Consider the following 18,948-nt stretch of genomic DNA (forward strand, 5'->3'; position numbering starts at 1 on the left):
TGTGGCGTGGATAACGGTGCTGCTTTGGGTCAGATAAGTATGTCGGATGTTAAACCACGTGTGGGGAGGCGCTGATAGTAAGGAAGCTGTGGACTTCCTAGCAGCATCCTGGAGCAGCACCCTGCCGTCCGCTGTGAGCTAGGCGGGACGTGGAACACAGCCTGTGGAGGAGAGGCCGGCTTCCTCCCCACCCCCCGGGTCTGGAAGAGCCTGTGGTTGGTGAATGGTCCGTGTGTAAGCCCAGATACATCACAGAGCCGCTCTGGTGCTTTGTAGCACCCGGGGGGGGGGGGGGGGGGGCGCGGGGGGGAGTAGCTCAAGATTTGGTGCAACATAAATGGCCTTCCAGGTTCTAAGTGTAAGCGAAGAGTAATGATGGCCGCTTGGAGGTGAGGAAGTGGCTGGGCACGTAGGGCTGCCCCCCAGCACAGCACAGGCAGGGCTGCCAGCGGTCCGAGGAGGTTGGATGCCAGGCGTTACCTGTAACACCCAGGTCACCTAACCCTGGGCCGTTCTTAGATGGACTAAATTCACGGTTTTAAAAATTAACCATGAAGGTTATTTTGTGAGTTAGCAGGAAATGGGTTTCAGTTTGAATTTGGAGAATTGTTAGAACAATCTGAAATAATGTTACCTCGGTTTAAGAAATCAGTTCTTCCCAGAGATTCCAGGAAATTGCTTTGAGAATCAGTGATGATAAAAACAGGAATTTTGAGATTAAGGAAAGTGTAAGCTTCCTGACAGCTCCCCACCACCCCCCCCTTTTTTTTTTTTTTTAAATTCTCCCATCTTCCCACCCCGTTCCCTGACTTCCTTTGCTCTTTTACCGGGGAAATCAGAAAACTTCACAAAACAGATATAGATATCGAAACGTGTATTTTTAGGTAGAGTCTTTTTAAGAGAAAAAAAATAACAAAGGAATTCCCCCAGCTGCCTGAGAAATGCTTTCCTCTTACCTGACTACTCCCCCATGAAGTTTAAGCGTGGCAGTGGTAGGTTTTAAAAATGATAAATATATCATCGTCTCAATCCACACATGATCCAGAAAAATCATTGCACACGCCTAATACTTCGCTTACTAGCAAACAAAGCTTACAATTTGTGAGACTTTGGATCAGGATGAAATATCTACTAACTGTTCTTTCTAGAGATTTGGGGAATAGGATGACCCCTCCCCCCCCCCCCCTTTAAAAAAAAAAAAAAAACAGGCTACAGTTTCACATGGCTCCCAAAAGAAACCTCTCTCCCTTTTTGTTTCCCACACCAATTGATTTATCATTTTGCTTGCAAGCAGATCCAGAATGTTAGGGCAAGAACACACTCACTTTTTTCTCGTAACTTTTTTGTTGCGGACCGAAACCAGTTGACTTGAATAAATTTTTCTGAGGCCTGAATGTAGCCAGCAACGTGGAAAAATCTTACCATTCAGGGCCGGCTGAATGTACATTTCAGCCACACAGTAAGCTGCATTGGTAGGCACTGGACTGCTAAATACAACCATTTTTCGCAGCAGCGAGTTAGACAGGTGATTAGCATAATTAGCACCGAGCAGCTATACATATGGTAATGCTGAGTGTGTAAATGCCAGCTGCGGTGTAAAATTTATGTCAGGGGTCGGCAGGGCTGTGCGAAAGTATTGTGTTCCAGCTGCAGGTCAGGGCCCCCAGAGCTTACCTCCTTTTCTCTCGTCGGTGAATACGCCAAACAGAGGAGAAAGACAGAAGTCTAACAGATACGGCTTTGATGGAACAGCCCGGTTCTGTGCAAGAGAGGCCGTCCTAGAAAACGCACCCTGGCACGCACACTCGCAGAAACCCCATTCCTTTCCCTACAGATGGTTTGGCTTCCTGCGGGGTCCACGTGAGCGGCGGCCGGGATGGGGGGCTCTGGGTGAGGGGCACAGGCCCGGTGGATTCTGGGAGGACCCCTGGAAGAGTTGCACGTCTGTTTTCCTCTCCATCCTCCTGCCCCCTGCCCCCACCCCCTTCCCTCCCCCTGCCCACATTGTTTTCCTTCTGGGGAAAGGGGAGGGGTCCCCCACTGGCTGGGGCAGAGCTTGTCCCTTAGGAGAATGGGAACAGCCATCCGAGGAGGAGCTGGTTCACTTGGAACCTGTTAAGGTTCCAACAGGGCGACTCTTCCCAAGCTGCTGGGCCGGTGTGGGCAGAGGGCCCGGGGTTCCTTCCTGCTGGTGGCGGCTCTGCTCACCAGTCCACCCACCACCCCCGGACCCATTAGGTACGAAAGGAGCCACAGGCTTCCTGTTTGGAAGGAGGTCCGTCTTGAAGGGCTCCTGTCCTTGCAAATGCACGGGGGGGGGGGGGGGGGGGGGGAGGGGGGATTTATTGCTGTGAGGAGTTCAAGCGTTTTTGCACCTGAAGCCTTTTTTTCCTGCCGTGTTCCCCTCAGCCCCCGCCTCCCTTTTGGTTGGTGGCCGTGCGGTGTGGTGGTGACAGCATATAGTTCACACCACCACCGACCTGGTGATGAAACTTCCGCCCTGCCCCGAGGGGTCCCTAGGCATCAGCCCCTAATCCAGCTAATCCCAATGGCGGCAAAACCGTGAACGTGGCCCCCGTGACGGGTCTCCCGCACAGACGCAGAGGGAGGGAGCCCTCGTGGGAGATCAGGCAGGCGGCCTGGTGCTGCCCAGGGCGGGAGCCGGCGCTGGAAGGTGGGGACTCACATTGTCCCCTCCCCCTTCGCACACAAGGAGGAGGCCGAGCCCGGAGCCCCGGCCGGACAATGGCAAGAAGACTGTTGAGAGCCCGGAGGAGAGGTGATGTCAGTCCCACAGATGCGGAGAAGGGAGCCGGGGTTAATGGTATGCGCCAGCCTGAATGCCGTGAGGGAGCCACTGCCACACAAGCCCCGGGTTTTGTTGTTGCTCTTGGCTTGTGTTCTGTGGGGGTTTTTGGTGGAGACTTGAGCAGGCCTTCGCTGAAAACTGAGGACTTGCTAATTGCATGCTGGGTGTGGGCCCTGGTGCTGCTTCCTGGCTCAGCGTGCCCTCAGAGCACGCGGCTGCGCGGGACCCTCCGTGCGGGACCCTCGGGGCTTGCTCAGCTCCTCAGGAAGACAGGCGTGGGTTTGCAGCTGCAGGCTTTTCAGCTCTTGAGCAGCAAGGTGACATCGGGGTAGGACCTGGGACAGTCTACAGCGGGCAGGTAGGCATGGGGGCTAGAGCAGAGCTCTCCTCCGCTGGGTGCTGCCCGCAGCCAGGGGCACCTTGGGCCTGCAGCCGGGACTTCCCTCGGCCTCTCTCACGCGGGGTGGCCCGCAGCCCTCGTGCGCACAGCCAGCCTCTAAGGAAGGGCGGGCCTCCTGACAGGCCCTGTCGGGAATACTGGGAGGCGAGGGGCACGGTGGCAGGCAGCAGGTCCAGTGTGGGCAACGTGCTGGGGTGACCTGATCGTGCCCGACAGGGCGAGCGGTTGGCTCCAGGGAAGGCCATTCAGAGGAAGCAGGCTGAGCTGCAACAGATGGCACCGCAGACAGCTGTTGTGGGGTCTTGCAGCAGACGCATGCTCCAAAGGAGCCTCCAGCGACTTCTGCACTCCCCTCCCCACCCCCACCCCTCGTCCCCGGGGAGGGGTAGGGCCGGTGTCCTGCTTTTTGTCTTGTTTTTGTGGTTTTCATCCCACTGGCCTCCCTTCATGGAGGCACATTCTCTCTGGGCTATCTGATTCTAGCCTTTTCCCATGGCAACACCCAAGGGCACAATCCCACAAGGAGAAAAACAGCCCGGAGCTTAAGCGGCAGTTGGCTAGTCATGAATAAAAGAGATGGGTGGAAAAGTGACTAAAACTCACAGCCTAGGAGTTTTCAGCCAATTGCCCAAATTACTGAATCTTCTTTTTTTTTTTTTTCCCCCTTCAAGTTAGAAAGTGAGCTGGCGCTCATAATTTTGCAGTTTGGAAATGGGTGCTTTTTCTCCACCCTCACAATAACATTGAAAGAGGGGCCAGGAGTAACTGAAGGGGGGAGGGGACTCTCTGGCGTTTGTTCGATAATTCATGGAATTAATCAAATGCAAATGCTACGCTTGCATATACACAGACCCGTTTTCCTAATTGGACTCTGAGTGGGTACTTTTCAGGCTGAAAGGGTCATTTGTTTTGACTGATTGACTTTTGGAGGCTTTGAGGAGCATTAATATCTTATACAGATGACTGCCTGTTCCCAAGGCTTGCTCTGGGCCGGGGCTGCTCATTCATTTACTCACCCGACAGCCTGAGTGTGCCCGGCGGGCCTGGTGAGCAAGGGGAGCGGGCAGCGGGAAGACACTTGGGTTGGTCGCCCAGGTTATCGTTCTGTGGGTCACAATCAGCTTTTGCGAAAAGCTTTTTTGCATGAATGCCACGGGCGTGTGTGAAGCCTGTGCAGAAGGCTCAGGCCAGGGGTGAGCCAGTAGGTGGACTCCACGGAGGGGGTGTCTTTGGCTCACTCACCGTGTGTCGGGAGAGCGGGGGCCGGCCGTGGCCCCGGCTTGGCGTGGTCTCTCACCGGTGCTGGCCCTCCTTCGCCTTGGAGAGCGGTGCTTGGTCTGCTTCCTGGAGGGAAGGACCCACCGCGCTTGGCGGAGAACTTTGCGATGCTCTTGTACCCAGCTCCTTGGAAGAGCTGGTTGGAGCCTCGGGTTTCTGGAGAGCCGGGCAGTGGGATTTGCAGACCCAGAGGCACAGGGCTGCCTGTTCCCTGGCCCTCCTTGCTCTGCCCCTCTGGGACCAGGGCCTGACCACGGCCGCCCATGGGGCTCTGCTGGCCACTCTGGATCTCCTCGGGGTGCCGGGAGATCGCCATGCAGTGTTGTTGCCTTTTAAAGGAAGATACCGAGCATGCGCCCTGGGTAACACGGCCCGCCTCCCTCCGGAGAGCTCCAGCCGGGAGCTGGCTCTGTCTGGTGCGTGGGGGCTGGTGCTCCCGGGCTGGTGTCCTCAGCGGGTGCTCGGAGGCCATGAGGCTCGGGTTAAAGGGTTGGTTCTGCCTCCTGTTGTCTGGGCAGCCTACTCTGTAGTCATCCCCAACTCCACAGCTACGTGCTCTCCTCTGTCAGTGGGTGCTGATACACACCCCGAGAGGGATGGATGAATGAGTGGATGCCTGCTCAGCGCCTGGTGAAGGACCTGGGACATTTCACATGACATAACCATCCGGTGAGGTTACGAGTAGCAGTTTTATTCCATTTTAACAGAGGTTCCTGTGGATTAACGGTACTGTGGGCTCGTCCCGAATCTCGGTGCCCCTGGTGGCAGGGCTGGGACTCAGAACCCCGGACTTCTGGTCCCCCTTCTCATCACCTGCCCAGGCCAGGGTGTCCCCGTTCCATGGGGGAGTGACACTGAGCAGCATGGTTATCAGTAAGTAAATACGAGTGTGAACGTGCTTGGAAGTGGGAAACACCACACAAGTGTAAGGTTATTCTGTGTCCCGGGATCCTGAGGCGACGTGTTTCTCTGAGCCTTGTTCAGAGGGGTTGGTTGTCGTTCTAATGGAGCAGGAAAAGACCGTGAGCGCTCAGGACATCAGAGATGCCTGTTATTTTTGTATTGAGCTTGTTTTTAGTTCAAACTCCTACCGAGTAGCATCATATTCGTTTTTTTCCTGTCACAGGGAAGTCTTTAATTAGCCATGTTCAGAAAAGCGGAGAAACAGAGATACATCCCCCAAAGGGAAGTGGCTGACCATTCCCCACAGACCACTGCAGCAGCCATGACGGCTGTTCCCGCTGCCGTCAGTGTTCCTCCGTCTACATCGCAGACACCAGCTCTCAGGGTTCCTTCTGCTCAGCAGTGTGATGGGGAGAGGATGGGAGCCAGTGTGATGGGGAGAGGAGGACGGGGAGCCAGTGTGATGGGGGGAGAGGACGGGGAGCCAGTGTGATGGGGAGAGGAGGACGGGGAGCCAGTGTGATGGGGAGAGGACGGGGAGCCAGTGTGATGGGGGGAGAGGACAGGCAGCCAGTGTGATGGGGAGAGGAGGACGGGGAGCCAGTGTGATGGGGAGAGGACGGGGAGCCAGTGTGATGGGGAGGAGGACGGGGAGCCAGTGTGATGGGGAGAGGAGGACGGGGAGCCAGTGTGATGGGGAGAGGACGGGGAGCCAGTGTGATGGGGAGGAGGACGGGGAGCCAGTGTGATGGGGAGGAGGACGGGGAGCCAGTGTGATGGGGAGAGGAGGACGGGGAGCCAGTGTGATGGGGAGAGGACGGGGAGCCAGTGTGATGGGGAGAGGAGGACGGGGAGCCAGTGTGATGGGGAGAGGACGGGGAGCCAGTGTGATGGGGAGAGGACGGGGAGCCAGTGTGATGGGGGGAGAGGACGGGGAGCCAGTGTGATGGGGAGGAGGACGGGGAGCCAGTGTGATGGGGAGAGGACGGGGAGCCAGTGTGATGGGGAGGAGGACGGGGAGCCAGTGTGATGGGGAGAGGACGGGGAGCCAGTGTGATGGGGAGAGGAGGACGGGGAGCCAGTGTGATGGGGAGAGGAGGACGGGGAGCCAGTGTGATGGGGAGAGGAGGACGGGGAGCCAGTGTGATGGGGAGAGGAGGACGGGGAGCCAGTGTGATGGGGAGAGGACGGGGAGCCAGTGTGATGGGGAGAGGACGGGGAGCCAGTGTGATGGGGGGAGAGGACGGGGAGCCAGTGTGATGGGGAGGAGGACGGGGAGCCAGTGTGATGGGGAGAGGACGGGGAGCCAGTGTGATGGGGAGGAGGACGGGGAGCCAGTGTGATGGGGAGAGGACGGGGAGCCAGTGTGATGGGGAGAGGAGGACGGGGAGCCAGTGTGATGGGGAGAGGACGGGGAGCCAGTGTGATGGGGAGAGGACGGGGAGCCAGTGTGATGGGGAGAGGACAGGCAGCCAGTGTGATGGGGAGGAGGACGGGGAGCCAGTGTGATGGGGAGAGGAGGACAGGCAGCCAGTGTGATGGGGAGAGGAGGACGGAGCCAGTGTGATGGGGAGAGGACGGGGAGCCAGTGTGATGGGGAGAGGAGGACGGGGAGCCAGTGTGATGGGGAGAGGAGGACGGAGCCAGTGTGATGGGGAGAGGACGGGGAGCCAGTGTGATGGGGAGGAGGACGGGGAGCCAGTGTGATGGGGAGGAGGACGGGGAGCCAGTGTGATGGGGAGAGGACGGGGAGCCAGTGTGATGGGGAGAGGACGGGGAGCCAGTGTGATGGGGAGAGGACGGGGAGCCAGTGTGATGGGGAGAGGAGGACGGGGAGCCAGTGTGATGGGGGGAGAGGACGGGGAGCCAGTGTGATGGGGAGAGGACGGGGAGCCAGTGTGATGGGGAGAGGAGGACGGGGAGCCAGTGTGATGGGGAGAGGAGGACGGGGAGCCAGTGTGATGGGGAGAGGAGGACGGGGAGCCAGTGTGATGGGGAGGAGGACGGGGAGCCAGTGTGATGGGGAGAGGACGGGGAGCCAGTGTGATGGGGAGAGGACGGGGAGCCAGTGTGATGGGGAGAGGAGGACGGGGAGCCAGTGTGATGGGGAGGAGGACGGGGAGCCAGTGTGATGGAGAGAGGAGGACGGGGAGCCAGTGTGATGGAGAGAGGAGGACGGGGAGCCAGTGTGATGGGGAGAGGACGGGGAGCCAGTGTGATGGGGAGAGGAGGACGGGGAGCCAGTGTGATGGGGAGAGGACGGGGAGCCAGTGTGATGGGGAGAGGAGGACGGGGAGCCAGTGTGATGGGGAGAGGAGGACGGGGAGCCAGTGTGATGGGGAGAGGACGGGGAGCCAGTGTGATGGGGAGAGGAGGACGGGGCCAGTGTGATGGGGAGAGGACGGAGCCAGTGTGATGGGGAGAGGACGGAGCCAGTGTGATGGGGAGAGGAGGACGGGGAGCCAGTGTGATGGGGAGAGGAGGACGGGGAGCCAGTGTGATGGGGAGAGGAGGACGGGGAGCCAGTGTGATGGGGGGAGAGGACGGGGAGCCAGTGTGATGGGGAGAGGAGGACGGGGAGCCAGTGTGATGGGGAGAGGACGGGGAGCCAGTGTGATGGGGAGAGGACAGGCAGCCAGTGTGATGGGGAGAGGAGGACGGGGCCAGTGTGATGGGGAGAGGACGGGGAGCCAGTGTGATGGGGAGAGGACGGAGCCAGTGTGATGGGGAGAGGACGGGGAGCCAGTGTGATGGGGAGAGGAGGACGGGGAGCCAGTGTGATGGGGGGAGAGGACGGAGCCAGTGTGATGGGGAGAGGAGGACGGGGAGCCAGTGTGATGGGGGGAGGAGGACGGGGAGCCAGTGTGATGGGGAGAGGGGGACGGGGAGCCAGTGTGATGGGGAGAGGAGGACGGGGAGCCAGTGTGATGGGGAGAGGAGGACGGGGAGCCAGTGTGATGGGGAGAGGAGGACGGGGAGCCAGTGTGATGGGGAGAGGACGGGGAGCCAGTGTGATGGGGAGAGGAGGACGGGGAGCCAGTGTGATGGGGGGAGAGGACGGAGCCAGTGTGATGGGGAGAGGAGGACGGGGAGCCAGTGTGATGGGGAGAGGAGGACGGGGAGCCAGTGTGATGGGGAGAGGACGGGGAGCCAGTGTGATGGGGAGAGGAGGACGGGGAGCCAGTGTGATGGGGAGAGGACGGGGAGCCAGTGTGATGGGGAGAGGACGGGGAGCCAGTGTGATGGGGAGAGGAGGACGGGGAGCCAGTGTGATGGGGAGAGGACGGGGAGCCAGTGTGATGGGGAGAGGAGGACGGGGAGCCAGTGTGATGGGGAGAGGAGGACGGGGAGCCAGTGTGATGGGGAGAGGACGGAGCCAGTGTGATGGGGAGAGGAGGACGGGGAGCCAGTGTGATGGGGAGGAGGACGGGGAGCCAGTGTGATGGGGAGAGGAGGACGGGGAGCCAGTGTGATGGGGAGAGGAGGACGGGGAGCCAGTGTGATGGGGAGAGGACGGGGAGCCAGTGTGATGGGGAGAGGACAGGGAGCCAGTGTGATGGGGAGAGGAGGACGGGGAGCCAGTGTGATGGGGGGAGAGGACGGAGCCAGTGTGATGGGGAGAGGAGGACGGGGAGCCAGTGTGATGGGGAGAGGAGGACGGAGCCAGTGTGATGGGGAGAGGGGGACGGGGAGCCAGTGTGATGGGGAGAGGAGGACGGGGAGCCAGTGTGATGGGGAGAGGGGGACGGGGAGCCAGTGTGATGGGGAGAGGAGGACGGGGAGCCAGTGTGATGGGGGGAGGAGGACGGGGAGCCAGTGTGATGGGGAGAGGGGGACGGGGAGCCAGTGTGATGGGGAGAGGAGGACGGGGAGCCAGTGTGATGGGGAGAGGAGGACGGGGAGCCAGTGTGATGGGGAGAGGGGGACGGGGAGCCAGTGTGATGGGGAGAGGAGGACGGAGCCAGTGTGATGGGGAGAGGAGGACAGGGAGCCAGTGTGATGGGGAGAGGACGGGGAGCCAGTGTGATGGGGAGAGGACGGGGAGCCAGTGTGATGGGGAGAGGACGGAGCCAGTGTGATGGGGAGAGGAGGACGGGGAGCCAGTGTGATGGGGAGAGGAGGACGGGGAGCCAGTGTGATGGGGAGAGGACAGGGAGCCAGTGTGATGGGGAGAGGAGGACGGGGAGCCAGTGTGATGGGGAGAGGACGGGGAGCCAGTGTGATGGGGAGAGGAGGACAGGCAGCCAGTGTGATGGGGAGAGGAGGACGGGGAGCCAGTGTGATGGGGAGGAGGACGGGGAGCCAGTGTGATGGGGAGAGGACGGGGAGCCAGTGTGATGGGGAGAGGAGGACGGGGAGCCAGTGTGATGGGGAGAGGACAGGGAGCCAGTGTGATGGGGAGAGGACGGGGAGCCAGTGTGATGGGGAGAGGACAGGGAGCCAGTGTGATGGGGAGAGGACGGAGCCAGTGTGATGGGGAGAGGACGGGGAGCCAGTGTGATGGGGAGAGGACAGGGAGCCAGTGTGATGGGGAGAGGACGGAGCCAGTGTGATGGGGAGAGGAGGACGGGGAGCCAGTGTGATGGGGAGAGGACGGGGAGCCAGTGTGATGGGGAGAGGACAGGGAGCCAGTGTGATGGGGAGAGGACGGAGCCAGTGTGATGGGGAGAGGAGGACGGGGAGCCAGTGTGATGGGGAGAGGAGGACGGGGAGCCAGTGTGATGGGGAGAGGAGGACGGAGCCAGTGTGATGGGGAGAGGACGGAGCCAGTGTGATGGGGAGAGGAGGACGGAGCCAGTGTGATGGGGAGAGGAGGACGGAGCCAGTGTGATGGGGAGAGGAGGACGGGGAGCCAGTGTGATGGGGAGAGGAGGACGGAGCCAGTGTGATGGGGAGAGGACGGAGCCAGTGTGATGGGGAGAGGAGGACGGGGAGCCAGTGTGATGGGGAGAGGAGGACGGGGAGCCAGTGTGATGGGGGGAGGAGGACGGGGAGCCAGTGTGATGGGGAGAGGAGGACGGGGAGCCAGTGTGATGGGGAGAGGAGGACGGAGCCAGTGTGATGGGGAGAGGAGGACGGAGCCAGTGTGATGGGGAGAGGAGGACGGGGAGCCAGTGTGATGGGGAGAGGAGGACGGAGCCAGTGTGATGGGGAGAGGACGGGGAGCCAGTGTGATGGGGAGAGGAGGACGGAGCCAGTGTGATGGGGAGAGGAGGACGGAGCCAGTGTGATGGGGAGAGGAGGACGGAGCCAGTGTGATGGGGAGAGGAGGACGGGGAGCCAGTGTGATGGGGAGAGGACGGGGAGCCAGTGTGATGGGGAGAGGAGGACAGGGAGCCAGTGTGATGGGGAGAGGAGGACGGAGCCAGTGTGATGGGGAGAGGAGGACGGGGAGCCAGTGTGATGGGGAGGAGGACAGGCAGCCAGTGTGATGGGGAGAGGACAGGCAGCCAGTGTGATGGGGAGAGGAGGACGGGGAGCCAGTGTGATGGGGAGAGGAGGACGGAGCCAGTGTGATGGGGAGAGGAGGACGGGGAGCCAGTGTGATGGAGAGGAGGACGGGGAGCCAGTGTGATGGGGAGAGGAGGACGGGGAGCCAGTGTGATGGGGAGAGGACGGGGAGCCAGTGTGATGGGGAGAGGAGGACGGGGAGCCGGTGTGATGGGGAGAGGACGGGGAGCCAGTGTGATGGGGAGAGGAGGACGGGGAGCCAGTGTGATGGAGAGGAGGACGGGGAGCCAGTGTGATGGGGAGAGGAGGACGGGGAGCCAGTGTGATGGGGAGAGGACGGGGAGCCAGTGTGATGGGGAGAGGAGGACGGGGAGCCGGTGTGATGGGGAGAGGAGGACGGGGAGCCAGTGTGATGGGGAGAGGAGGACGGAGCCAGTGTGATGGGGAGAGGAGGACGGGGAGCCAGTGTGATGGAGAGGAGGACGGGGAGCCAGTGTGATGGGGAGAGGAGGACGGGGAGCCAGTGTGATGGGGAGAGGACGGGGAGCCAGTGTGATGGGGAGAGGAGGACGGGGAGCCGGTGTGATGGGGAGGAGGACGGAGCCAGTGTGATGGGGAGAGGAGGACGGGGAGCCAGTGTGATGGGGAGAGGAGGACGGGGAGCCAGTGTGATGGGGAGAGGACGGGGAGCCAGTGTGATGGGGAGAGGAGGACGGGGAGCCGGTGTGATGGGGAGGAGGACGGAGCCAGTGTGATGGGGAGAGGAGGACGGGGAGCCAGTGTGATGGGGAGAGGAGGACGGAGCCAGTGTGATGGGGAGAGGACGGGGAGCCAGTGTGATGGGGAGAGGAGGACGGGGAGCCAGTGTGATGGGGAGAGGACGGGGAGCCAGTGTGATGGGGAGAGGACGGAGCCAGTGTGATGGGGAGAGGACGGGGAGCCAGTGTGATGGGGAGAGGAGGACGGGGAGCCAGTGTGATGGGGAGAGGACGGGGAGCCAGTGTGATGGGGAGGAGGACGGGGAGCCAGTGTGATGGGGAGAGGAGGACGGGGAGCCGGTGTGATGGGGAGAGGACGGGGAGCCAGTGTGATGGGGAGAGGAGGACGGGGAGCCAGTGTGATGGAGAGGAGGACGGGGAGCCAGTGTGATGGGGAGAGGAGGACGGGGAGCCAGTGTGATGGGGAGAGGACGGGGAGCCAGTGTGATGGGGAGAGGAGGACGGGGAGCCGGTGTGATGGGGAGAGGAGGACGGGGAGCCAGTGTGATGGGGAGAGGAGGACGGAGCCAGTGTGATGGGGAGAGGAGGACGGGGAGCCAGTGTGATGGAGAGGAGGACGGGGAGCCAGTGTGATGGGGAGAGGAGGACGGGGAGCCAGTGTGATGGGGAGAGGACGGGGAGCCAGTGTGATGGGGAGAGGAGGACGGGGAGCCGGTGTGATGGGGAGGAGGACGGAGCCAGTGTGATGGGGAGAGGAGGACGGGGAGCCAGTGTGATGGGGAGAGGAGGACGGGGAGCCAGTGTGATGGGGAGAGGACGGGGAGCCAGTGTGATGGGGAGAGGAGGACGGGGAGCCGGTGTGATGGGGAGGAGGACGGAGCCAGTGTGATGGGGAGAGGAGGACGGGGAGCCAGTGTGATGGGGAGAGGAGGACGGAGCCAGTGTGATGGGGAGAGGACGGGGAGCCAGTGTGATGGGGAGAGGAGGACGGGGAGCCAGTGTGATGGGGAGAGGACGGGGAGCCAGTGTGATGGGGAGAGGACGGAGCCAGTGTGATGGGGAGAGGACGGGGAGCCAGTGTGATGGGGAGAGGAGGACGGGGAGCCAGTGTGATGGGGAGAGGACGGGGAGCCAGTGTGATGGGGAGGAGGACGGGGAGCCAGTGTGATGGGGAGAGGAGGACGGGGAGCCAGTGTGATGGGGAGAGGACGGGGAGCCAGTGTGATGGGGAGAGGAGGACGGGGAGCCGGTGTGATGGGGAGAGGAGGACGGGGAGCCGGTGTGATGGGGAGAGGACGGGGAGCCAGTGTGATGGGGAGAGGAGGACGGGGAGCCAGTGTGATGGGGAGAGGAGGACGGGGAGCCAGTGTGATGGGGAGAGGACGGGGAGCCAGTGTGATGGGGAGAGGAGGACGGGGAGCCAGTGTGATGGGGAGAGGAGGACGGGGAGCCAGTGTGATGGGGAGAGGACGGAGCCAGTGTGATGGGGAGAGGAGGACGGAGCCAGTGTGATGGGGAGAGGAGGACAGGCAGCCAGTGTGATGGGGAGAGGACGGGGAGCCAGTGTGATGGAGAGGAGGACGGGGAGCCAGTGTGATGGGGAGAGGAGGACGGAGCCAGTGTGATGGGGAGAGGAGGACGGGGAGCCAGTGTGATGGGGAGAGGACGGAGCCAGTGTGATGGGGAGAGGACGGGGAGCCAGTGTGATGGGGAGAGGAGGACGGGGAGCCAGTGTGATGGGGAGAGGAGGACGGGGAGCCAGTGTGATGGGGAGAGGAGGACGGGGAGCCAGTGTGATGGGGAGAGGACGGAGCCAGTGTGATGGGGAGAGGAGGACGGGGAGCCAGTGTGATGGGGAGAGGAGGACGGGGAGCCAGTGTGATGGGGAGAGGACGGAGCCAGTGTGATGGGGAGAGGAGGACGGAGCCAGTGTGATGGAGAGGAGGACGGGGAGCCAGTGTGATGGGGAGAGGAGGACGGGGAGCCAGTGTGATGGGGAGAGGAGGACGGAGCCAGTGTGATGGGGAGAGGAGGACGGAGCCAGTGTGATGGGGAGAGGACAGGCAGCCAGTGTGATGGGGAGAGGAGGACAGGGAGCCAGTGTGATGGGGAGAGGAGGACGGGGAGCCAGTGTGATGGGGAGAGGACGGAGCCAGTGTGATGGGGAGAGGAGGACGGGGAGCCAGTGTGATGGGGAGAGGAGGACGGGGAGCCAGTGTCATGAGGGGAGGACAGGCAGCCAGTGTGATGGGGAGAGGAGCCTGTGTCCAGTCGGAGGAGTCCATAGCATGCTCTGCCCCCAGCTTTCTGTGTCTGGCCGCTGGTCCGGAGCCTCGGGGCGGTTACCTTGTAAGAGTGTGTGAATGCTGTTCCGTCTGTGCCAGGGGCACACGGGAAGGAGCCGTGGCATCCCAGGGAATGGCATTGTCATGGTGTTGTCAGGGGCCAGCCACACTCACCTCCTCTCTCCCTGCAGAAGCCAAACCCGCGCAGCCTTGCCATTGCCATTTCTTCTGCCCAGAGCGCTGGTCCCCTCGCTCTTCAAAGTCACTTCCGTTAGGTGTCCCCGGCCGCTCCCGGGGATGTGGCCTGCCCTCCCTACCACCTGGCGACCCAGAGGCGTCCCCACCTCACCTTCTCCTCCTCGGCCCTGTTGTGCCAGGAGATCTGGCCAGCCAGCTTCTTGGAGCAGAGAACACACTGGTTCCACCCACCATGGCCCCCTACGGCTTAGCTTATAGCACCTCAAACCATGGCCCCTATGGCTTAGCTTATAGCACCCCCCACCATGGCCCCCTATGGCTTAGTTTATAGCACCCCCACCATGGCCCCTATGGCTTAGCTTATAGCACCCCCCACCATGGCCCCTATGGCTTAGCTTATAGCACCCCCCACCACGGCCCCTATGGCTTAGCTTATAGCACCCCCCACCATGGCCCCTATGGCTTAGCTTATAGCACCCCCCCACCATGGCCCCCTACGGCTTCTTATAGCACCCCCACCATGGCCCCTATGGCTTAGCTTATAGCACCCCCCACCATGGCCCCCTACAGCTTAGCTTATAGCACCCCCACCATGGCCCCTACAGCTTAGTTTATAGCACACACACACACACACACACCCCGCTATGGTTGGCAGATGAATGAATGGTTACTGCCATTTGTCAGGTAAAGCGGGTGTCAACTAGACTTTTTAAAAATTACTGAATAATTTTGCAAAAAACATTAGTATTTAGTCAAACAGAAGGTGAAATAAGTAAAATGTGGCCACGTAATGTGCAAAAGTGAATGGAATTTAGCAATGCTCAGAAGTAGAGAGCGGCACAGGTGGCTGAGGAAACTTGAGAATTCAGGGTCGTTCAGCTCTCGTTGCTCGTTCTGCCCGTGATGGCAGCCTTATCTTGGTTGAACCTGGTTGCCATGTTAGCCAAATATTTGTATTTATCACTTGAGCATCGAGATGGAAGAGCAGACAGGTTTTCAATCCCAGGCACCTGGAAACACACACCTTTATTAGCGCATCTGTCTTCAGACACCTAGAGCGGTGACGTATGGAGCCCTGGTAGGGAGCAGCAGCATCTCAGAAGACCCCGCGGTGAAGCAGCTGCTCTGGTCTGAGGCTGGCCGGGAGGAGCGGGGTCCCCAGCGGCTGGGCCCTGTGTCCCGTCACCCTGGTGGGCGCCCTCGCTCGGGTCCCTGCCTCCCTGTGGCCCCCGGCCGCGGCTCTCCAAGGGGCACAGGCCTGGGCTCCGCTCTGGTGCTGGTGGTTGGTACCTCACTGTCTGCATTCCCCTGGGGCTTTAGGCTTCAGGAAAGGGAAGTCAGCAGACCGGGAGGTGGTGTGCGAGGCGGCGCGGAGGCGGCGGGGAGGCCGTGTGCAGGGTGTGGGCCGGTCAGAGCCAGGCCAGGGAGCGGCCAGCTCCTCCTAACAGGCTGACGGGAGCCCCTGGTGTGCTGTCGCCTTTCAGAGGGGCCTCTGGGCTAATAATTGACTTCTTAGCCTCAAACTGCTTTTCTGTCTCTAGGGAAGGTGGGATGGAGTGTAATTCAGCCCATGTGCTAATTGATTAAAGACGGGCATTGCAATCTCTGCCCGAGGAGCCAATCAGAGCCTGGCTGCAGGCAGCCCCCACTCGACCGAGGGCAGCCCCCACCCTGACCGAGGGCAGCCCTTACCATGACCGAGGGCAGCCCCCACTCGACCGAGGGCGGCCCCCACCGTGACCAAGGCCAGCTTTCACCATGACTGAGGGCACCCCTCACCATGACCGAGGGCAGCCCCCTCCCTGACCAAGGGCAGCCTCCACTCTGACCGAGGGCGGCCTTCCGCGCCTCCTGTGTCGGATGGTGGCACTCTGTACCTTTGTCCTGTACAGCAGGCTGCCTCTATGTCTTCCTGTAGTCCTGCTGGAATGTCACATTGATGGCGAGCTCCTCCCTAGTTCCCTGGGGCATTTGACAAAGTTCTGCCTTGAGGAGTCTTGACTCTCTTTGTAGCCAGTTGATCATTTCCCTGTCTTTTACTCCTCCTCTCCCCTCCCCTCTTCCTCCCCGATACCCACTGTCTGCTCTGTCCAGCCTCACCGCACACGCTCCAGGTGGCCTGGGCCGTAGGCACTAGTTTTCCTAATGAGGGCATTATTTGCTTTTTAGCCTGCCCCCTTTGTTTATAAAATACGCCCAGAGAATGAAACAACCCCCAGTTCCCAGTGCTTACTTACTTGCCCAAGCCAGATGTTTATGTCCTTGGATACTAAACTTCTAGAAAAGGGATTCCTCCTGGTGGGAAAGCGGCTGGGACCTCCGAGGCTCTGGCCCCAGAGCAGCCGCAGGCCGCTCAGCGGCTCACTGGTACCTTCCGGAGCTGGCTGGCTCTCTGGGGGCCTGGAGGGGGTGGGGTCAGGGGGCTCTAGGATTCTGTTTCTGCTCCTCCCAGCCCCTTCCCCTTGACTGCCTGGGATCACAGCTCAGTCCAGAGCTTCACCCCAAACACCCCACCCCACCCCCCACCCCCCAGCCATACCTCCCAGCCAGGGGCAGCATCCTCAGCGTGGCTTGTTCTAAAACCTCAGCGTAGGGCCTGGGGAGGAGACAAAAGGAGTTTGCGGCAGCAGCACCGCCTGAGGCCAGCTGTGCTGGCATCTCGCATGGCCCGCTGGCGTGCAGGCCTGGTGCTGGGGCCGGGGTTCTGGCTTCCTGGGCCTGTTCGGCATCACCTGGGAGCTCCCAGAACACAGGCTGCCCGCCCGAGGCGGCTCAGCCTGGCACCTGTGTTTCCTGGACGCTGACCAGGTGAGGGTGAGGGAAGCGGGTCCAGGGCCTGCCGACAGCTCCGGCTGACACCTTTGGTTCCTCTCCAGCGGGGTTTCCCACGGGCATCTGACGTGAATCCCATTATTCATCTTCTCCTGGCAAGTTTCGTGCTGAAATACAGTTTGTCACCTTTCTTTGTTTCTTTTTCCACAAGGAGAAACATTTCCTTGTTACCTTTGCCAGATTATTTAGGAGAAGAGTGTAAATTAAAGCCATTTATCTTGAAATGTGCTGTGGGGCACCTTGTTTATACAAGTGAAAGAAATTGTAACAGCGGTATCTGGTCTGCAAGGAAAAGGTGTCTGCGTTTTCCGGCCCCTCCCCGCTCTGCACTGCAGTCTTCAAACTACGGCCCGCGGGCCACTTGCGGCCCGCAGAGGAGTCTGATCCGGCCCGCCAGGTTTTTTGGGCAGTGAGCGCAGCCGAGGTGTTACAGTAGGAATTAGTAGTTCATATAGTCCGGCCCTCCAGCTCTCTGAGGGACTGTGATCTGGCCCCCACTTTAAAAAGTTTGAGGACCCCTAAAAGGTGCACAAAGCACCCGTGCATTAGGTTCGTGTATGTGACAATGCCCTTCATGGGTTTAGTGAATATTTTTTATGTTTATTAGAGGCTTGGTGCACAGATTCGGGCACTGGTGGGGTCCCTTGGCCTGGCCTGCACCCTCTTTCACTCTCGGACCCTTCACGGGGTGTTTCAGCAGATCCCCCCAAGCCAGGCCAAGGGACCCCACTGGTGCACAAATCCATGCACCAGGCTTCTAGTGTGCAAATAAGATCTTTGACTAATCCCTTCCTGCCCTCTCCTCTCCACCCTTCCCTCTGAGATTCATCAGTCTGTTCCATGTTTCCATGCCTGTGAGCTGGGCGCCTGCCCCCTGGCGGTCAGTGTGCATCATAGCTACCAGTTGAACCGTCACGTAGGCTTTTATATAGAGAGATTGGCAAGTTAACACATTCCTGATAGCAGCCAGGTGACTGTTATTCCTCAGACATCGGCCCCACGCTCTCATAACCAGAGTTTGTATTCTCTGCTTCTCGAGGCAGCACATAGAACGTGAAAAAGGTGGGGATTTTGCTGTTCTAACTGAAACCCATACATGTTTATCAGTTGGTGGACGTGTGAGTCGTGAATTGAATTATACTCGCCAGAAGATTGGAGAAGAGGCTATGTTTAATCCCCAACTCATGATCCAGACCCCGAAAGAAGAAGGTGCTAATGTCCTGACCACAGAAGCGCTCCGCCAGCACCTGGACTCGGCGCTCCAGGCCAGCCGGGTCCACGTGTACATGTATAACAGGTAAGGCGAGGCCCCTTTATTTTAGTAAGTGAGGTTGCCCTAGAGATACAAGAGGGGTGTTAATTCAAATAGTTTTTTAATGAAGTGATTTAAAAAAAAAAAAAAAAGAAATTATTTTCTTTTAAAAATCTTGATCCATTTCCAGAGTTTGGTAGCCAAAGACATGACTTTATAATGCATTTTCAGAAAGTATTTTGTCACTATCCCCAAATGTGTACGATCGGATGCGATGCAGCACACCTATTCTGAAGATGTTTTATGGCTTGGGCTGTTTCTAGAGCAGCCAGATTTTGAGTTGCCTTTGGTCGGCTTGCAAGGAGTAAGGAAAGAATAGAATAGGAAAGAAAAGCAAGGAAGTTACTGCTCGTTACTTTGAATTCCCTGTAGATGTTGACTTGGAATAGAGGGTGGAGCCACAGTGGCACATTTCTGCTGATACGTAGGTGGCGTAGGATAGACCTGTGCACGGCTTCACAAAATATTCCCTTTAATTTCCTAGCTAACTTAACAGTGCTGTGGGTACAGCAAGAGCAGAGGGGGGGTTCTGGCACTTTTTCTTACCTGTCCAAGCTGTGAGATATCAGGGTGGGGATTTCACATCTTGTCCGTTCTTGTACAGCACGTAGGTCAGGACAGGCACTTGGAGTTTGTTGACTGACTGACTGACTGACTGCCTGAGTTGATGAATTTAATTGGGTCTTCTCCCTGAGCGGTTGAGGTGACTACCCCTAAACCCCATTTCCAGGGGACCACTGAGTTGGCATTGATGATATAAC

The 18,948-nt window shown here is 59.8% G+C and overlaps 1 protein-coding gene across 4 annotated transcripts in view; it reads left to right on the forward strand.

Annotated features, from left to right (window-relative positions):
• The window catches only part of PTCH1 (patched 1), a 258,590-nt gene that overhangs the window by 199,996 nt on the left and 39,646 nt on the right, over nucleotides 1–18,948 (forward strand). For all 4 annotated transcript variants that reach the window (XM_084898944.1, XM_084898941.1, XM_084898942.1 and 1 more), the window contains exon 3: nucleotides 17,983–18,172. In XM_084898944.1, the coding sequence (XP_084755070.1) occupies nucleotides 18,042–18,172 (131 nt within the window). In that variant the 5' untranslated portion in view covers nucleotides 17,983–18,041. The remainder of the gene's footprint in view (nucleotides 1–17,982; nucleotides 18,173–18,948) is intronic.

The sequence above is a fragment of the Pipistrellus hanaki genome (genome assembly GCF_964339955.1).
Source record: "Pipistrellus hanaki genome assembly, chromosome: 11".
NCBI classification, from domain to species: Eukaryota; Metazoa; Chordata; class Mammalia; order Chiroptera; family Vespertilionidae; genus Pipistrellus; species Pipistrellus hanaki.